Source organism: Hydractinia symbiolongicarpus, chromosome 12, assembly GCF_029227915.1.
Source record: "Hydractinia symbiolongicarpus strain clone_291-10 chromosome 12, HSymV2.1, whole genome shotgun sequence".
Classification (NCBI taxonomy): domain Eukaryota; kingdom Metazoa; phylum Cnidaria; class Hydrozoa; order Anthoathecata; family Hydractiniidae; genus Hydractinia; species Hydractinia symbiolongicarpus.
In genome coordinates this window covers 24,208,099-24,230,188 of record NC_079886.1, presented here as the reverse complement: position 1 = coordinate 24,230,188, position 22,090 = coordinate 24,208,099, and the positions used below count along the sequence as shown (strand labels likewise).

General features: G+C 35.0%; 1 protein-coding gene across 1 annotated transcript in view; it reads right to left on the bottom strand.

Moving 5' to 3' along the window:
- Positions 1-270: 270 nt before the first annotated feature.
- The window catches only part of LOC130621688 (origin recognition complex subunit 2-like), a 35,343-nt gene continuing 13,523 nt past the window's right edge, over positions 271-22,090 (bottom strand). Inside the window, exons 2-18 of the mRNA XM_057437018.1 lie at positions 14,933-14,989; positions 12,846-13,055; positions 9,472-9,555; positions 9,343-9,399; positions 8,924-8,940; positions 8,444-8,492; positions 7,513-7,597; positions 6,733-6,754; positions 6,546-6,653; positions 5,772-5,878; positions 5,214-5,346; positions 4,573-4,669; positions 3,548-3,612; positions 2,110-2,191; positions 1,424-1,657; positions 1,196-1,314; positions 271-643 (exon numbers count right to left, since the gene is read on the bottom strand). Coding sequence (XP_057293001.1) covers positions 563-643; positions 1,196-1,314; positions 1,424-1,657; positions 2,110-2,191; positions 3,548-3,612; positions 4,573-4,669; positions 5,214-5,346; positions 5,772-5,878; positions 6,546-6,653; positions 6,733-6,754; positions 7,513-7,597; positions 8,444-8,492; positions 8,924-8,940; positions 9,343-9,399; positions 9,472-9,555; positions 12,846-13,055; positions 14,933-14,989 — 1,607 coding nt within the window. The 3' untranslated portion in view covers positions 271-562. The remainder of the gene's footprint in view (positions 644-1,195; positions 1,315-1,423; positions 1,658-2,109; positions 2,192-3,547; positions 3,613-4,572; positions 4,670-5,213; positions 5,347-5,771; positions 5,879-6,545; positions 6,654-6,732; positions 6,755-7,512; positions 7,598-8,443; positions 8,493-8,923; positions 8,941-9,342; positions 9,400-9,471; positions 9,556-12,845; positions 13,056-14,932; positions 14,990-22,090) is intronic.

Genomic DNA, 22,090 nt, shown 5'->3' with positions numbered 1-22,090 from the left:
TTTTTGTTAGTTTGACGGCAAAATTAAAGGAGTTATCGCTACTGCGGTACCATTTTGATGCACGAACAGGCAGACACGTGTTATTAATGTAAATAAGAAAAAATAGAAATGAGAGAGAAAATAAGAAGATGAAAATATTAATAGAAAAACTAAGCCAAGGAGGGCTTTCGCATGTTTGCCATTACCTGGAATGTAAAGGAGATGAAGGCACTTATATTTTAAGAAATATATACCTGTTCGTAAAAATGTGTTAAAAAAGAAGTCGATAAATAAATTTTATTATCAATGCCGCTCAATGGAGGTCAAATTTAACCGATATATTCACGCTGGAATAAATACAGGTTGAAATAGTTCCTCGTTTAGAGAGGTTCCACTGTAAACCTTAGTAGAATAAAACGATTGATGTGTTTGTCCGCGTTCTTACAACGCCGAGTGATACAAGTCATAAAAATCATACATATGCCAGCATCATCATCACCCTTTAAATGATGATTAGCCAAACGATGAGTGGTTCAGTCGCAACATCAACAAACTGACAGCAGGCAAAGTTTCATGTTGGTCACTACGTATTGTCGTTTTCCATGTATTGTTTTATAGTAGATATGTCTAAGGCTACTGACAAGTATTCTACTCCATCAAAGCCCTGAAATTGAAAAAAGTAAAGTCATTTCAAAAAAGGAAATAAAAGAATACAACAACAAAATTACTAATACTGATCGAGCGTTTCCTATCCAATTTTCGACTGAAAAAATTCAAAAAAGCAATAGCGCTATAATACACTCTCCCAATCAATGAACTATTAACGCGGATTAAATTAACGCGGATTGCCACTTTCCTGCGCCTTAACGCGGAAAAGTGGATTTGACATGTAATAATTGAATTTCTTATAAATTAGTTCCCTCTGAGTTGATTTCTAGGTGAAAAGTGGAAATTCGTTATAGAGATTAAAGCCTTTTAAAACCGTGTATAAAAGGGGCCTCGGGCCATATCTCCTAAACTACTTACGATTAAATCTTATTTCAGGTAAAAATTTATTCTATTTTAAAAATGACATCAAATATTTTAACAACAGATTTTTTTGCTGTAGTTTGATTATGATACATCTTTTTTCCACATTAATAACTCAGAAAATTAAAGGACTGAAAACGAATCAACATTATGAATTTTAACATAATACCTTGTATCCTCTACTTACTTTTTTCGTTTTGATGAGTTTGTGATCTTTGAATTCAGTGAGCTGAGCGCGTAACGTTAAGTCACTGTTTACAAGAAATCGTTCCCGACATTTTGTGTAGAGTTCTGTGAATGAAAGACCTATAACAAAAACGAAATTATCAATTTTTTTCCTGGTCAACAGATTTGGCAAACTGCCAATCATAAAGAATTCCGAGTTAACATATTCTTAACGGAGACCTGGCTTTACCTTGATAACTTGTGTTGTCTTCGTTATCCAGTTGACAATTTGCGAGCAGTTTAAATATACCACACGCGTTAGGAGTCAAGCTGCGCAAGACATGCGTCAAAGAGCTTAGTGCTAATGTCCCGGATTGTTGAACTAACATCGAGTTTTCGTACGAAGTTTCTTCTGAGTATGGTTCAAAGGTTGTGCAATCATACCATAACCAGTTGAACTGGCTTGATTTGTTTTGATCCCAAACTACATAAAAACAAAAAACTTAAGCCATGAAAGCAGTCAGCCTAAACATCTATCCTGGTATACAATGTACCACAATTGCGAGTTTTTTCGCGCGAGTTGGATTTTAAATTTAATTTTTGTGCACCTAGGTTTAGCGTACATTTAATTCCCGCGCACTGCTTAATGAACACATCTTAAATCCACATTTACATATAGTTCAAATAATTTTTCAATATGGCGGAGTTTAATAAGCAAGAAAAAGGTCGTCGCCGTGGTCAAAATGCAGCTGCGATATTGCCGAATGAGAACAAAGGACCTGGATCTGAATTACGAACAGGCATCTGTATCGAGCTAGACAAATCCTCTTCATTAATCGCTATTTTGTTTCGCATAGAAACATTAGTTATAGTGTATGAAAATATAAAGCAGTAACTTGATAAATACATACAAAAATAAGAAAATAAACTACATACTCAGAGGAGCGTTGATATGATCAATCGAAGCTATAACGTGGATATTCTTTGCAGAAGCAAGATGTCCTAAAGCACTTTGTGCCTAAAAACGAGATTTAATCAATGATTTAATCTAATAACTTGAAAAACTATTAGCAGATATAAGAACAACAAAAAAGAAAAACACAAATCAATCTAATGTTTTATGATGACTGATTGATACAGATGGATAAAAAAAGATAGTTAATCGCGCCTCTTAAAAAATATAGAAAACAGTCCCAACGAGAACAAGAAAACTGTCCGGTTGGATCACACATTTGTATTGTACACATACTTTATACTTGAATATTGTATTATGTTTATCTATCATGTATCTATGGCAACGTTCTTGTTTATATAGGCCTGTTGCATAATTTTTATTTTACTTGAAAATGGGTGTATGAAATGTTTTTTTAATTTGTACAAATACACAAGGATGTCCAAGTTTTAACATAAAATATTGTCAACCAAATTTCTAATGTCTCATGTAAAAACAACAAAAACTGAAGCAGTTTGAAAACTCACACAACACTATGATGATAAATAATTAAAATGTATTTAGTAAAATATAAAATATACAATGATAAAATTTGGTATAAAATATTAAGGCACAAACTTAGAGAAAGAGATGATGATAAATTGAATCATATTAAAAGTTGTGACTATTTTTCGATAACTGAGAATGGCTGGAGTGCACACAACTCGAGTCAATTTCGAACATTATAACATTGTCAACATACAGTAAAACAAAACAATCATTTCAAGACAATAAACACCCTCATTTGATGCGAGATTTCTCGAAAATCGAACAGAATATATATCTACTGGTTTCATTATTTTGGGTATACTATATAAAGCTACACGATAATAAGAAAGCAACAAAAAAACGCTGCTATACGCAAAAAAATAATACATAAACAAAAACTTTTGGGCAATATAGCGCGCTATTTGTGGTGGCTTTGATTTTGATACTAATCGCGTCCCTTTTAACTTTTCGTTACCACCATGACAGAACGCAACATTTAAAATCTTCAATGGTGCAACAAAAATCCTGTTTATCTGCTTACGTACATTTGAACTTTGGCCATTTTACCACCCCCAATGAATCAAAGAAGAAAAATAACTATGAATCTTGGCACAGTTAATAACAAAATTAAAAGAAGTGATTTAACACCTAAAAAATAATGCTGACGTCATCATTTTTCTAAAAAAGGATTTTTATATTTGCTCAATTTACTTTAACACGCCAGAGACGGGTAATTACCACTCCCTTTTATATAAGGTTAAACTTCTTTTAGTACGTTTTTTCACTAAATAACACAGCCTGGGGACGGGATTCTCTTCATTCTGTTGAACAAAAAAAATAAATAAAAAGATTGCACAAAAAAAACGCGGTGTAATTACATAAAAATGCACTCACATTTTGAGACCTCAGCATCTGACCATCAATGTTGTGGACCAGTAAAAACAATCTTGATTTCATATCTACAGTAGAAGAAAAAATTTGTACCACAAACTTTTTTTGTGGAAATTTCAGCACGGTGGATAAGTCCTGAAACGCTGGTCCCGAAAAAGTGGATCAAACTGAAACTCTAGGACATTTGTGCACTTAAATACAGTGGAAACATCTTTTTTAACATTAGAGAAAAACTTAAACTGTCGTATAAGATTCCCATTCATTTTTCCCAAAATCTCACTGTTTTAACTTTTACAAAGGGAATACGGAACCCTGTTATGAAGTTCAGCTGTCTTCGAAATTCTGGAGAAAGAACAAGCCAAATTAATTGTCAGTTTTACCGACAAATTGGTTACTAGTTGTTACTGAACAAATACATATTTCAAGTTTAAGTTTTTAAAAAAATGCGGAGAAAAATTTATGACTTCTAACTTAATTTCTGTGTTAGAACAGAGATTCCAAAAGCACAACATTCCAGAAATTCTATTAACCTTCATTTATAGTTATAGTGTGATTACATGACTTGTGTTCATTTGCTTATAATCCACTTTCAATCCAGGTGGAAATGTAACATGAAACAGAAAAACTATGGGTACAACTACACGTCCGAATTTTTGAGGTACCATAAATGTACATTCAATACAGATTTTACTGCATGTGAGAGGTCATGCCTTCTGAGTTCTATACTGAGTGAATCCGTGTTTTTACAATAGCACAAGTCGAACCAACCAATAGCAAATTGGTGCAGGTACGCAAGGCGAACCAGCTCGACTACACGGCGCGACTCGTCCCAAGTTGAACTGATTAGTATATTTTGCATTTTGGTGGGTTGGATCACTTGGACGAGTTATTCCTTACTTGCAACAATGTCTTCGTATTACTTGAGCTCTGAAAATTAAGTGCTACTCTATGAGAATAATCCCACCCAAAAATATGTTCACCGTTTCAACTGGTTCACGTAAAACAAAACAAAAAATTATGTAGCATACCTGAATTAAACTCGTTTTTTATAAATGTGTACTGGTCTGAAATATTTTTGAAGGAGATATCCTTGCCCAATATGTCCTCTGTTATTAAATTTAATATCTAGAAGGAAAAAAAGCAGGTGTTGAAGACAAACTGAAACTGACAGACACCAAGCAACAAATAAAGATATAGAAACAGCAATAACAACAACAACAACAACAACAACAACAACAACAACAACAACAACAACAACAACAACAGCATCGGCAGCAATAGCGACAACAAAAACAACGACAACAACAAAAACAACATCATCAGCAACAGTAGTAACAAAACAACAAAAACAACACAGACAACAAAAACAACGACAACAGCGACAACAACAGCATCGGCAGCAATAGCGACAACAAAAACAACGACAACAACAAAAACAACATCATCAGCAACAGTAGTAACAAAACAACCAAAACAACGACAACAACAATGACAACGACAACAACAAAAACAACAACAACAATAACAATAACAATGACAACGACAATAACATAAACAACGAAAACAACAGCAGCGGCAACAGTAGCAAAAACAACAAAAAACAAAACAACGACGAGAACAACAAAAACAACAACAAAATGACAACAAATACAACAACAATCTAACTTACTTGTTTCACAGTGATATTTGGAAAAAATCCATTTATAACAAGATGCCAGCATTTCTTAAGACAATGTGTGCGAAACTGTTCCAAAAGGTCGCGTTTTGAACCAAAACCATATAGCAAGATGTTAAAACCACATCTAAGGAATTAAATTGTAGTTTTTATTTTGTTTATATGAATTTCCCACACTTTGAATTAATCTTCCTACTAAATAAGCAACCCTTTAAAAATTAAAAATTCCTAACAAGTACTATTGACAAATGTAGTTAGAATTATGTTCTTTTAAATGCGAAAGAGTTCCAAATTGGTAATCTTTTTTTTTCGGAAATTTGTTCAATGTAGTAGAAATACAACCAAATTTGTTTGATAGCCCTTTTTAGTTTAAGAGTTTTCAGAAATTTCACTTAATCGAGTAAATACGCAATATCACTTACAACCTACTCAATCAGCAGTAGTTAATTATCAAATTTTTTCCTATGATACTCAATTTAGAATAGACATTTGCTTTTTCAGTATGGGCCAAAAATAGTACATGATAAAGCAAATACGACAAAAAATAGTTACAGCAATTGAAACATCCATTTATCGAAGAGGAGAGTTTTCTCACTATGCAGTCTGACAGTTTCGTTGATGTGAGAGCTTTGCACGTCTTTCAAATGTTGCTTCAATTCCTATAAAAACATTAAATTCAAAATAATTGTCTTCTAATTTTATGGAGGAAGGGAGTCACGAGTCAATTTATGAAGTGAGAAGATTTTATTCAAACCAATATAACAATTTAAATATTACTGATATTAAACGCATTGGATAATCTGAGAGCAGAACTTTTATCAATATTAAATTACTGGAGTTAGGGAAATCACTTCCCCATGTTGTGACATGGTCCGAAATTTCTACTTGCCTTGTCCTGATTAACGTATCTCCCTTTATTTTGGCAAATATAACCAGAAGACAGTAAAAGCTTGTTAAATATGTAATCAAAAATCCCAGAAAATTAGAAAATGCCATGCACGAAAACATTTAACTGGAGAATGATGAACTTCAAAAATTCCCCACTTTTCTTTTTATCAACTTAAAGATTGTTCAGTTATCATGCAGCTTTTCTCACCTTAACACGCTGAAAGACCGAAGTAAAATGAATACAAAAAAACTATGAAAAGTAATTTAAAAGATTTAGAATTTAAAAGATTTAAAAATTTAGAAGCAGTGTGAACATGCCAACCTGGGCGTTGGCGAAAGCTTGCTGAAAGATATATTTGGATATGTCGTAGATTTTGTCGTTCTTATTATTTTTTAATATCTTAAAAAACTGCTTTACCAACAATTTAAAAGACTTACGTCTTGCTGCATTTTCGGGTTACTAAGTTTAGCTAGTGTTTTATCAGATGTTATTGACTTGTGACTTGTGTGGTGTACTTGAAAGTACTCATCTAGCAAATCGTGATTCTATGAGAAACGTGTAGTCAATTAAAAGATGACAAAATAAGAACATTATTTTGTAATAAAGTAGTGAAAAAACATCTACCTCCTTATGATCAGTAACTCCGCTAAAAGAAAATTATTTTGATTACTAGTTCAGAATTGACACTTGCATAGTACAACAATAGGTCAATTAATGAATATGATAAACCAACAGACTTTTCACAATATCTTACTTAATTATTCCACTCCATGGTAAGAAGAATTTTAGAGCTGAATGCGGTCGTTGTTCCAACGTCGACAAATAAAATAAACCAACCATTGGTGTACCCTCTTCCACAAACTTGCTTTAATGAAATCTAAGCCATGGCTGTTTCACTGATTTATTTAAACAAAATCACAAGATGAAACATTGTAAATAATTGTAAGAACATTTAAACATAGGTAATTTGAGGATATCAACTGATGTCATATTGAAGAAGAACTACTTTGTTCATCACTAACATACTGCCAAGCAGTGAGCGGGATTCGATCCGCGGTCCCCAGAACTGGGAGCCGCAGACGAACCCACTACACTACGTGCGGCACATATATATATATATATATATATATCAACTGATGTGCTTTACAATTCATTTATTCAGTGAAAGGTCTCTCTAAATGAGCCTATTGAGGTTCTTGTCTAGGAAACTATTCAAATGTACACATGATGCTGACACTGCATAAATTCCACTACTACTCTTTCGGTATGGACATTGAATTTTTTTTAAAAAAATGCTGCTTCATACAAATACAAGTTTAATGGATTTGCTGACACCCTGAGCACAAAACAGTTAGTCTTCAAAAGTATAAAAAGCTTGCATTCAATGACTTGTAGAGGAACTACCTTTCTTCGTCTTCAGTCTCTTCACTACTTGCATGTGAAGAATCGTCATCACTCTCATCAATATTGTTGTTGTTCATATTCACAGCTTAAAATAATGACAGAATGGGCTAGTTAAACTTAAAAAAATAAAAAGCAGGTATTACTATTGTTTAGGAGAAAATATCAGTCAGAGCCCACAATAGGACAGCTGGTCAATTATACACAGAGCCAGTACATAACACTAAGCATAAAAGCAAATAATTAGCCATTCAACTCTTTTTACTTTTCAAAAAAACAATATCATATCAGTATAATTTAACTCGCAATTCTGAGAATTTAGGAGGATGACGGAAATTTAGGATTTTTTGAGAGTGAAGGCCACCCCTAAATAAAAATTTTCCTAATTTTTAGGTTGATTGTAAATCCTGGTGAGAAAATGGAGAAAATAACATACACGTATGAAATAAAATAAAAAAAACTTGGGTTGCTTGGATAGCATGTGTCCTTTGAATTTTGTTTGTGGAGACCCCAAATGCATTAAACACCATGTTTTAAAAGAATGTTAACGTTTAAAAGAATTTTAAAAGAATTATAACATGTGTATTTGAGGTTTGGTTAATTTTCAAACAATTCTTAATATTTGGAACTATATTTTCACCCCATTGTCCAATGAAGTTCATTGACAGTCAGACATGAAATTTTTTCATTCAATGTATTGATGTCATTGAATTATAAAACAGGGTCAAAAAGGTCAGGTTTATTAAAATATCCATACAAGATTTCCATTTCTCTTACGATATATACTTTGCACTGTTGTTCAATTACATTACATTCCATGATAAAAGCTTGAAGCTATAGAAAAACGTAAATTTTGTCTTTTTTTGCCTAAGATTTGAATAGTCTAAGTATAGTATAGTATAGTATACAAAGAATCGAAAGTAAAATACTATACCATGTATATGTAAAGTCTTCTTCTTTTGCTTTTTATTATCCACTGAACTCTAAAATTTGCAGAAATAAATCTATCAGCAAACTTTCTATAGACACTCCTGTATAATTACTGAATTAATTGTTAAAATTGTTTTTGGTTATCACATCAGAGATTTTGCAAGTTATTAAAAAGAACAAGCATTTTAAATTTCTTTTTACAATATTGAAAAAGAAAATTAAAAGCGAGACAAGTACAATAAAAAAGACCTAAGACAATTGTATTTTTTTGATTTTTTTTTATCTTTAACAATAAATCAATTATTAAGAAATTAAACAGGTAACCGTCCACAGTTACATGGTCATGGTAGTGCCCATGGAACTGCTAGTTCACCAGTTAAGAATAAAGAAGTTAAATTTCATAGATGTTGATAAAATTATATTATCCACATCTTCCATACCTCTGATATAGAATATAACACAAAGAAAACAACAAAATATATACCTCCACAGACTTTTTATCTAAAAAAAAAAACAAATTTAGAAAAGGAGGAAGACAGAAAGTAGTACCATCTTGATGTAACAATTTTCTTTTAAGTGAATTCACCTATTGTGTGCATTCTGTATTTAAAAAAGGTTATAAATAAGAACATTGCAGTCTATTTATTGTATTGGCTCTCATGTGCATTTATTACATATGTACTGCTTGAGACTCTGGAACCTTGATACAGATAATAGCTGAGCACATTTGTGGCATATCTCTCTCACCTTGATAAAAAAATCGATTTTTTCCCAAAATTCTGCACATAAGACTGCACATCAAAGCTCAGAATACTGCTACGAGAACTGAATTTTCACAACAGCTAAACCAATTTAAGACAATTGTGTATCATACTTAACAAAAACGTAAAAAAATTTAAATACCACTTGGTGTCTTTGGTTGTTGAGAAGAGTTTAGGGGAAATCTCTGAACGCTGTTAGCTAAAGTTATAAAGACACAATAATAATCTGTTCATCCTTTTTTAATTGAACAAACAATAAAAAAAAGCTCACCAGCTTTCGCAATTGCTTCTTTCCTCTTTGGTGTTTTAAATCCATATATTGAATGACCAACACTGTCAAGATCATCAGTTAAAACTAAAAATAAGAGGTGAAATATTGCAACTAATAAACAGCTGATAATAACAACTTAACTATGCATGTTTGTGCAGAAGGAATTTCTAACATGAGAGGATGTAAATAAGGACTTGCAGAGGATTTTTAAATCAGGTCATAAGATACAGGGTAGTGGTGGTTGTTAAACATAAAATGCGAAAGTGTTCTTTTTCTTCAGAGATTAACAAAACATGTCTAGTTTGCAAAAGAAATATTTTTTCGTTAACTTCTACAAATTGCTGGGTCATCTGTACGTTTTCAAAAAAACCTGCATGTTTGAGCTTGACTTATACCAAGCTATATGATTATGAAAAAACTGAGAGGTTTATTGGTCGTGTGTCTTGTGTCATAAAACAAATGGGCTTCCATAAATTTCTGTATGTGGTTTGAGATTTTTTGGCGACAATGAGCACATGTGGGAATTATTGTTTCATTATACAAGAAAAAAATGATTGTCTATCTTATCATTCTGTTTTTTGTGTAAAATTAATACAAACAATATAAATATTGATTTTCTTTTTTATTTTGACTTTATATTTTGAGATGGGCTTAACAATTTCTTTTCCTCAATTTGGTTTCAAAAATATTCAGCTACATTATTTATGATTTTTTTCTATCAATAAATAAATTATAAATCAGTTTCATATGTAATACTGCTAATTTCAGCAGCTTCTTAGTTATCTCATCATCATCATTCTCAGCTTAACGTCCGTTTTACATGCTAGCATGGGTTGGACGGGGTATATTAATGACCCTCTTCCAATCAGATCTAGATTGTGTTAGATCTAAACTCAACTTCCTCTGTATCAAGTCCATCCTTATAACCTCCTGCCAATTTTTTCTCGGTCTGACTCTGGGCTTTGCCCCAGGAACTATCAAGTCTCTACACTTTCTTACCCAATTATCCTCTTCCATTCTTTCCCAGTGCCCCAGCCAATTCAATCTTCTATATGGATAACATCTTTAATTCTACAGATACTTAGCCTGCTTCTTAGCTCATCTGAACTTTTTCTGTCTCTTAGACTGGCGTTACACATCCACCTAACCATTCTGATATCATTCCTTTCTAAACAGTCAAGATCTTCCTGCTTCACTGCCTATGTCTCATTACCGTACAACATAACACTTCTTCCACAGGCCTCATACAACCTACCTTTTACCTCAATTGACAAGACTGCTAGTCAACAAAGGAAATAACTCTCTGAACTTTTTCCAAGCAGAACCTATCCTGCAAGTAACACTTCTTCCAACACCCCCTTTACTGCCCAACATATCACCTAAGTAACAAAAGTTCTGCAATTACTACATCATTAAAGCTGGAAATACTTCATTCTCTATAATCTCACCTTTGCAATGCTTGCATACAAACTGAATGCCAGCTCTTGACCTTCCATCAATACTACTGCACTTCTTATGTACCCAATGCTTGCAAGTCTGACAAAAAAATTGAGTTTCTACAAACCCCTTTCCTGCAAACTCCACAAGGCCACTTTCCAACTACAAGGTCACACCTGGCTACAATGCTACTAATCATGACTTTAGACTTTGCTGTGTTCACCCTTAGCCCTTTCTCTTCTAGTCCTTTCTTCCACTTCTCAAACTTTTCAACTAATTCTTCCATCAACTTTGCTATGAGAACCAAATCATCTGCATACAATAACTCCCATGGACAACCTGTTCTGAACTCCATCGACAGCACTTCTAAGACTAGAACAAACAACAAAGGACTAAGTACAGAACCCTGATGTACACCAACATCTACACTAAATTCATCACAAGTGAATCATTAATCCTGACACGACTTCTAGCATTGCTGTACATAGACTGTATCATTGTAACTAGCCACTCATCCACACCTAATTTTCTCATAGCCCACCAAATAAATTTACTCTATCAAAAGCTTTCTCTAAATCTACAAAGGCAAAACAGAGATTCTTTCTCTTTCCTAAAAACTTTTCCTGAAACTGTTTGAGTAAAAATATTGCACCTGTAGTGCCACGCCCTGGAACAAAACCAAATTGCATCTTATCTATATCAATTTATTCTCTAAGTAACTATCAATCACTCTTTCAATAACTTTCATTACTTGATCAACCAACTTCAAACCTCTATAGTTACCTCTTTCTAATGCATCACCCTTGCCCTTGAAACAATTCACTATTACACTCGACTGCCACTCACTTGGAATAGCACCATCCTTTACAATCTGATTAGCAAGACTTGTAATAAGCTTAACTCCAATATATCCAGATGCTTTTACCATCTCTGCAACAATACCTGATACTCCTGCAGCCTTGCCAATCTTCGATTTCCTAATAGCCTCCACTACCCAATCTGTCTTGATCTGCATAGCTGGCCCTTCTACATCATCATCAGACAAATTATCCTCGTCCCAATCAAACTCAGTATTAAGCAACCTCTGATAATAATTCTTCCAAGCTACCCTTTTCTCCTTCTCTGTGCCAAAACACCTTCATCATTGCGTATAAACTTCTCACCTACAACATCTTGATTAGTCTTCTTCATTTGCTTTGCTATCTTGAATACCTCATGCACTGGTCTTCCCTTCTAACACATCTGCAAATCTGTTTCTCTCTTCTTCTGATTTTGCCTTATACACTGCTGTACGAGCACAACGCTTAGCTTCTAAGTAAATATTTTTAGTACCACCAAAGTTTCCTCTTTTCCTTTATACACTGGTCAACTTCATTATTCCACCACCAGGTCTGTCTATGTCTAGCTGATCCTTTCGCCCACCCACAGGTATCATCAGAAGCTTCTAGAAGACAATTCTTCAAAGTAGTCCAAGTACTTTTAACATTGTCACTATCACATTGACCATTGTGGGCTACTTGCTGAACTTTTGCACTAAATTGTCTTGCTACAATCTTTTCCTTAAGCTTCCAGACTTTAAGACGGGGCCTGTACTTCTCCTTGGCTTCTTTAACACACTTCAAGATAATATCACAAACCAGCAACCTATGCTGGGAAACACACTCTTCCCCCGATATAACTTTCACGTCCTTCGCCATTTTCTTATCTGACTTTCTAACCAGGAAGTAATCTATCTGTGTTATAACCACCTGACTCATATGTTATCAGCCTACTTGTCTCTTACTGAATGATGTGTTGCAAACCAAACACCATGTCTAAACTAAACACCATGTCTAAACATTTTAATTCTTTTCATTTTTACTTCTTTCCGATACCTTAAAAGGCTCCACAAGTATGAAAACAATATACATTGATTAATATATAAAAATTTAACTTACCTCTCGCTTTTATAATGGGTTCATCATCAGACTGGCTATCCACTTCCACCTCCTCTGTAGTATTATCAAGACTTGCAGATGTTTGAAAGTCTTTTAGTTCATCTTGCTCAGAACATTCATCATCTGATGTTTCTAAGGATAGCTTCTTCTTTACTTCATTCTCCTTAACAATAGGGGTTGATCGGTTACGTAAACCTGTTCTTCTTGGAACTGCAAGAAAAGGTCATTGTATATTAATGCTAAAAATATAAACCTTGATTTCTGAGATTTGTAAACTTGAAGTTTAGTAATTAATTATGAATTATGAGTCTAATTATGAATTTTAGTTCAATACACTTTACTGAACTAAAATTAATTATTGGGCTTGACAGTACAATTCGAGGTGATTAGTAACCTTATCATAACCATTTTAGAAAACAATACAAGAGAATGTTGACAAACATCAATTTATTGCCTGAGCTTGTCAGGGCAAACATGACAGAGGACAGTATTGCTTAAAATAAATGGTTATAATATGGCTTATAAGTAATTAGCACAAGAATTTACAACGTTTTGGTTGCCATTTTAAGTACACATTTCATATACCAATTACAATACATTTATATATACATCAATATTGTACAATCATAAACTTATTCTAAATGGGAAGACAATTATCTGAAAATAGAGATAATGGCATGGAAGCAATATTTCGATTGAGAATTGACTTTTACCTATGGATCAACAGACTCTGATTTAACTCCAAATTAAATTATTAGTAGCCATGGAGAGCATAGAAAAGTTCTCCAAAGCAGGTCTACTTTTACAGACTTTGAGCTTTGACGGATTTTCCAGTCAAGGCAGAAACAACCATATGTTTGCAGGCTAATACTTTCAAATGTTGCATATTCTTACATACAATTTTTCTGATAAGCAATTTAGTCTGCCATTTATTTAGCTCAGTGTACCATTTAATTACTGTTTTGAATGAGGATGTAAATTCTGACATTTTTTTGCCTTACAAAACTAACTGCACTGGAAATAAAAACATATTTATGTTAAAAACACTTACGATCTACCTGATCTATTCTATTTTAAATTTTTTTTTACGCATGCTACTTTACTCAAGTTAAGAAATTAATAATAATGAATGAAGTATTTGCTGATATTGAAATTTAAAACTTTAAGAAAAACATTTCGACTTTATAATTTTGTCTAAATCGTTATCTTATGTTAAATTAACATGTATAAATATTTTATACAATTATTTATAGTGAGCTGTGTTTGATAACAAGGTTTTAATAACACTTTTACGTAAAAAAAACTGGCTTTTCAAAAGCAAATGTTATAAAACTTTCTCACTTTGTTTCATTCAAAACTTCAACTATGTATAAGTAAAATGCGCTAACAGATAGAATTTTTTTCCGAAAATTTGTTCAACCATTTTATTGTGTAGATCAAGACAATGTGTAGAGTCCTGTACTTGCATAAGATTATGAACTTTTTGATGATGTCGCCCTGCCTTCTCAAAGGGTCCTTAGGGAATTTTTATCCTATTTTGGTTCCAGTTGTTATGTTTCAGTTGCTAGTTATCCAGCTGTTAATGCCGGTTATTTTCTCCTGTTTCGACTTTACTTGACCTCACAGTTATAAGTGCAATTCCTTTAATTTTTGTTTGCTTTAAGAAAGTATGGTTTAAAGAATATGTGATTCATTACCACTAGCGTTTTTTGAAAGTATAATTGCCAGGATTTTGAAATAAACAATCTTACAATTGTCGCTTTAAAAACATTATTTTAAGCAGTGGCACAAGAACGGCCTTTTGCCACTGCTTTTAGAAAAAAGATAAAAGAAATAAAAGAAAAAAATGCTGAATGCCGTCGTGGATTTAGAGGGCTGTGTTAGGTGTATAAATCTGCCATTTTTGAGACTTTCTGGAAAAAATGACTTTATCACATTGAAGGGTCTATTGTTCCCTGGTATTGTGCAAAAAAACACCAATCATCCAATTCTGAGAAAAGTCTGGTAATGGATTAACAGACGCAGTTCATTTTTTAGGACCTCGCCATACCAGTAAACAGTTAAAGTACAGTTAAATTCTTTAATACCTGGTGTTTTTTCTGTGGTTGCTGATTTTCGAGTTCGAAGGCTGTCTCTTCTTGAGCCTGCAATTATAACAAAATATATTGTGAAGACAATATCAGGAAATCCTGACGGTTTTGCTATGAGAAAAGGAAAAATAATCACTCTGTTCTTACAGCCAATTAACATGAATGGTAATAGAGAATCTCTACTGCAAAGTGTAAATAAAAATTACAAAATCAGTATATACTGTGTATTCCATTTTTAGTAATACATTGTATAAAATATTTAAAATAATTCATACTTTTACTTTATTTTTAGTTTCAATTTCTAATATCATGCTTTTCAGGAAAGGCCTGCAATAGCACACACCCTCATATAGGTGGGTTATCAATAGCATATAGAAAACTAAATTTTCTCTATATACATGGTATAATCTTTCTAGAAAATCTGCCTTAGGGCTATCCGAGTTTCCTCCACACTAGCCAATTCTATCTGTCTATCTATAAATTTGAAATAAGTGAAGGAATTGGTTGAATTCTATAATATTTAATGAAATTTTATGAACAGTAATTTTTTGGAGAATTTCAAACTAATTGGTCTTCTTCACAGTTTACAGAAGAAAGGTAAACACAAAGGTAAACACAAACAGAAAAAATTGTGTTGCATAGTCTCAAGAGATAGGAAAATGCCGATCCTAGGACAGCGATTAATATGTTGTGCACACTCCACGTCAAATTATAGATCATCCACGTCAAATCAACGATAGAGGAGTCCATAAAATCCATGTGCACTTTACCACTTTACGTTAAATAAGCGGGCATGCTCTATAATATCTGTCCAAAACCCCCTCCCCCGGCCGCGTCCCCCTGGCCCCCTCCCCGTCCCATGGGTCCCTACCTACCCTCATCTGTCGTGCCCTATAATTTATAGTGATATGTGTGTCTATCTTTACCAGAAACAAGTAAAGATGATTGTAATGTTGCAAGGTTTAGCGCCACATAATGTCATAACTGAAGAATCGATTTTGATGATTCTTTTGAGATTGTTTGAGACCATTTGATCTGACAAAGGCATCACCCTTCCAACCATAATCCTTCAATTCATCACAAAGTCTTGCGGGCAACCATGTCTTATATTTTTTTCCCATTCTATCTTGAACCTCCGCATACATAGATTTTTCAGAAAGAGCACCAGGTCTTGATATTTCCATCTCTTTCACATATTTAACAAGGTAAATATCGTTTTTAGGCAGCTCTCTCCACTTTATGATTGGAGTAACTTGTTCTATGTTTTGTTCAAATTCTTCAACTGTTGGAAAAGCCATTGTGTTTATATTCACGATTATATCTCTTTATACCACTTTATAGATTTTATCGGAAAGCAGTTTTTGTTATCTACCATCTGTCAATCAAACGCTTATAACAATAGGATTTTACATACCAGAAAGTTGTTTACATAAGAAAAAAGTCAAAACGAAAGTAGCCGTTGCTAAGGATATTTGGTATGTAAGGAATGCATTGTTTCTCTATTGTTATTCTGGCTTGATTGACATTTAATTGACGTCATTCTTTATCTAAACAAATACCATATGAAATAACCTGTTGTCATAACAATCACAAGAGCGATCTTCTCATCTTCGTGTGTAGGAGGAGTATCTTTGTGGTAAGGTGCAGTAATGTGTTTATCTGTAGTATCCACGTGGTGTACGGTAATGTGTTTATCAGGATGGATATCAGGATGATCGGGTGTTACCGGCTTCTTTTTATGTGATTCGGTTGTTTTTTCAATAACATTAACCTTTAGATTGATACCAATGGTAAGATCCTCACCAGATATCAAAATCTTGTTGTTGTAACCTACCACCCCTGTCTTAATTCTGAGATTCATGTCACTAGGTAACATATAAATACCTTGTCCAACCGAATAATCAACCTTACTTGAAGCGTAGTTTAACGTATCCTGATAACGTTTAATGTCCTCCTGAATATCAACCCTACGGTTAACAATGTCTTCAAGGTTATTCATAAAAACTCTTTGGGCGGTCAGAGCACTTGAATCATTACCAAGGATGGAGGAGCGTGCTGAGGCCTGAGAACTAAGAACTAGATAGGCATAGGCCCTAACACTGATAGAGATCTTCACAAGGCCCGTTTTTGTAAATCCATCGGATTTTTCCACAATCCACCGCGTCATGGAGTCGTTAGTGAAATAACTCAACCCGGGAGTTGGATAGTCTTTACGTCTTTTTTGATATGAACTGAAAAAGTACTGACCTCTGTATTTCATGGGGTTGGAATCAACATCATACTCACCACAGATTTTTAGAAATTCCTCATTTGAATAGGGATTATCATATTGATTAAAACTATCCTCAAAGGGTAGAGGTGTCTGCAGGCGCTTAATGATTCGTCTAATGTGATAATACACATGAAAACGATATATCGACCTGACCATAGATCTACCATCCTTAAGGTGTTCGGAACTTACACCACAGGCACTTGAAGCGCACCAAGTGGCGAAATTTAGCTGGGTTTGCCATAATCTAAAAGGTTGCTCATTCCAAATTCTCATACGTTGCGCGTTCTGACTAAGTTCATAATTGGTAAAAATATTAGGAAAGGAAGCGGGGAAAGAGCCACTTTCAGACACAATAATGGCCTGTTTGTACAGATCCCTAGCGCTCAATATTTGAAGATCCAGCCCTCCATTTGGTTTATATGTCGCATTCGGGTTATATCTGAAAATGTCATCCATTCTTTGATTTAAATATATTCACAATCTCTAATATAATAATGTATATCACAATAAAGGACGTAAATAGCGAGAAGAAAATCTATTTGTATCAACCGATAGACAACTCACATGGTACAAAGGAGGTTGCGATCGTGGAGACGTTTTCGGATAATGTTACATATGTAGTTACAGCTACAATAGATATACCCTTGGCTGATGGAGTTACCACGGTTAGGTTACCACAGGGTCAGCACTACACGGGGAGGGAGTTGAATTCAATCATGAGAGGTGATGTAAAATCAACACAACTAGCTAGAAACTCTAAGTTGAGTAAAATATTCAATCTAGGGGGTATAACGGAACTACATTTTAATCTTAATGAATTGGATAACTCGTTAAATCTTAAAGATGGTGAATATAGCAACAACCTGATGACATATCATATATCCGAGTATGGTGGTGATTTTACATATATTGAACCGAAAAATCCGCAATATAAGAAACTAAAGAAAGGTTTACTTCAATCACTTACCATGAGAGTCACAGGTCAGGATGGTAAGGTGCTATGGGGTGGTATGAAGACAACAGTTACCCTACACATAAGAGATACGGTGGACAGATGATACCGTAGCATTAACCGAATTAAAGTAAAATAAAATAAAAGTAATATGGAATAGCATGGAATACGGGAAAAAGTTAAACCCAGAGCGTTCACTTAGAATCGCACATGGCGTAAAAGGAACGCATCAAAAAGTAATTGTCACTCACAACCCAAGTGAGATTGATCAGAACCAGTTACTCCTGATTAGGTTCCCTAATTTAGGTAACGATGATGTCATTGTTCCGGGTACTTCGAAAATAAGTTTCGACATTGATCTCGAGTCAAAAGCTGACACGAAGAGAACATTGGTCTCTAACATAGGGAGGGCAATTGTTAAAAAGTTGGCCATCAAGTTCGAGGGTACCGAGATTCTGAGCATTGATGACTTTGATCTTTTCGGGTGCTACAGAGATTTATGGCTAACCAAGTCTGAAAAAAGAAATGCAATAAGACAAGGTATCATCTTTGATGAAGGGTGTACAGAAAACTGTATGAAACTGAGAGTTGGAGCCGCGGATAAAGACGCATCGGAGGTAGCGGACAAAGCTATTTATGATGCATACAAAAACAAGTTTATCATTCCTCTCGATTTTGAAATGTTAGATAGCACGATCCCATATTATCAGGCTGGATTAGGTAATAGGCTGTGTTATGAGATAACATTCAACAATTATGACAGGGTAGTATTATCAACACCTACCAAACCTTCGGGTTCCGCCACGGCACCGGCGCCGGATGCTAAACACAAAATCTCCAACATATCTCTAGAATATGAGATTGTGACACAACCCACACTCGCCAGATTCATCTCAAATGCATACCAAAACATGGCCGTGCTCTATGACAGATTCTTGAGACATAGACAAATTAGGGTGGATAAGTCAGACACAACGTGGAATTGGTCGTTCAATACACCATGCAAGTCCCTGAAGGGTATATTGGTTCTGTTTGAGGAAGAGAAAGCTTACACACGAGATGCAGGTAGGTTCTACAATCCTGAGATCAAAAAGGTATCCGCCATAGTTGAGGGTAAGCCCAACCAACTTTTCGCTCAGGGAATGCAACCGTTTGAGCATTATGGTGAAATTTGCAAGTATTTTGCAGAGGGTAAACAAAGGGATGGTAATGCAGGTGAAATACAAAAACATCTGCAACTACATGTTGTGAAGGTCGCGGACTACCTAACCACGAAATATGCTCTATGGTTGGATTTCAGAACCATAGATGAAAATTCACTGCACGGGACCGGCCGACGGATTGAAAATGTGAGCGAGGGCATCACATTGCAAGTTGAAAAGACGGCCGAGGCAGCGGGATCCTTAAACGCCTACATATATCTAATAATGGATGCCCAATTAAACATTCAAAACGGTGAAATTATGGATGTACTATATTAAGATGGACTACATGAAAGATCCCCACACGGCGCTATTCGTCGGTCCAACCGGCTGCGGAAAATCCAAACGCGTAGTAACGCTACTAGAGAGTGAATACTTTGATCACTTCGATTTCATTGTGATTATATGTCCAACATTAAGATGGAATAAGACATATATGTGTCGAAAATGGTTCTGGAGGGATAGATAATGTTATTCTAATTGAGCCCATGGGCTTGTTGTATGAATGGATCCAAAAGATGACGGATTTATTCGCAGGATACAAAACATTATTCCTGATCGACGATATCATCGCGGATGAGAAACTGGACAAAAAGAGGCAACCATTGCTGGAGCTGGCCATCAGCGGTCGGCATCGAAACCACACCATGTGGCTACTCACACAATCATACACCGCAATACCGAAGAACTTACGAAGGCAGGCAAAAATGTTATATGTGTGGTATCCAAAGGACAGACATGATCTCGCAACTATCCACGAGGAGAATGATGTCATTGAATCATCAGAGATACAGAAGGTTAAGGAAAGGCTAAAAGATGGTAAATATACACATTTAGTCATGAGGATGGAACATCCAAGAACCCACGTGATTTGCTAGATTGGAAGTTTTTTGTTACAAGACCCTTGTAACAAATCTATAGGAAAACTACAGTACTATCCTATAATGATAGAATATATAAATTTCATATTACTGGTGATAGCTATAGTGCTATTGCTGGTATTGGTTAGTTTCTGTCTTTTTTGTATTAAAAAATACCTATCGCTATTGAAAATGGCTGAGACCGCAATTGACAACCTAATTTTTATCGAGGACCAGGATGATGGGAAGAGACAGAAATTGCTCGAGTGCGTGCTGACAGGAAATAGCAAGTTATATCTTGGTAAGATGTATACGGAGGCGGAGATCCAGAAGCTCAAGAATGATGAGGTGGATAAACTGTTCGCCATATACGAGGCTAAACTGTCCGGTCAAATGGTAAAGTCTCTAGGGGAGTCAATAATCCACATGTACTCCCTGGGTGCCTGTACAGCCCTGGGTATAAAAAATCAAAAAGCTCTGAGTGATGACCTGGAGAATGATCCATTCCTAAACTCGGCACTCCAAAGGTTCACATGTAATCTATATTATAAGTTCGGATCACTACTATCACCAATCAGTGTAGGTTTAATAACAGGTAGGCATTATATCGCGGGAAAAAATTTAAACAATATCGATACGGATACTAAAGATGTCGGATACTCCAGTTCAGGTGACAACGAAGAACCCTAAAAAGGTTGAGGCTGGTAAGAGGCTGGCTGAATTCAACCGTAAAAATAGGGAAGAATATAAAAGATTGCTCATGGCACAGACGGAGGTACAGTCGGCACCTCAGACACAAACCCAGCCGGCACCTCAGACACACTCAGCACCTCAGACACAGTTGGAGGATCCTAAGGATCCTAAGGATATTGTCATTGTGGATTCTGTGACAGATGGCCCTAAACACGGTGGAGTGAACTACACAATAATGGGTGGTGGTGGGGTGATAGTACTTGTCTTAATTGGTGCTTATTTCGTCTATAAAAATAAGGACAAAAATATTAAGGTGAAGGGTACCCCACCAATTAACTCAGGTAATAAAAAACTATGAGAATAAGTAAGCTTGAAATGGAATAAAGGGATAATATCACGATACTATAATCTTGAAGTAAATATAAGACATGGATAAAAAAAGTATAGTCAACGATATTTATAAAGCATCGGTCGTATGCGTTTTCGCTGTGGGCTATTCAATTCTCGGGAAAAATGTATTAAAAATGACACCACCCTCAATTCAGAAGTTTGACCTGGAAGATACCGGAAAGCTTGTAGCCATAGTCGCCGCAAGCGAGATGACAAGAGAATATCTAGTTAAGCAAAAAATTATACCTGAAACTATAAATATATAATGTTGCGAATACTGGAATGGTTGGTCTGGGTTTTATATCGACGTAAGAAAGTTGAGAGTATTTTACCCAAGGTGGAATACACGGAGGTGGATACGGATGTCATAGACTCCGAAGCTATCGTATTAAAATAACAACACTAAATTATACTGTAGTAGTAGTATATGAAACATGGCTTCAATTGCAATGATGTTGGGAGGTGCCTTCGCGAACGCTTTGGCTTTCACCGGATCAAGCTACCTCTTTTCAAGTTTATCCAAGGATAGGATAGATAAGGAACGGAAGCGGCATGATCTGGCCATAGAACAGCTGCAAAAGGCTCAGGTTATATGGCAACGTAAAAGACAAGAGAGGGTGGACTTTATCAATAAGCAGCTCAGACTTGAGAAGAAGGCCGAGGGTAAATTCACAGAGCTGGATGATGCGATGCGTGAATATAGAAAAGTGTTTGGAGGGTCAACTCTCACAGATATTCCACGCGAACCTGTATTGAGGGACTTTTATACACCCAGCAATGGCCAGC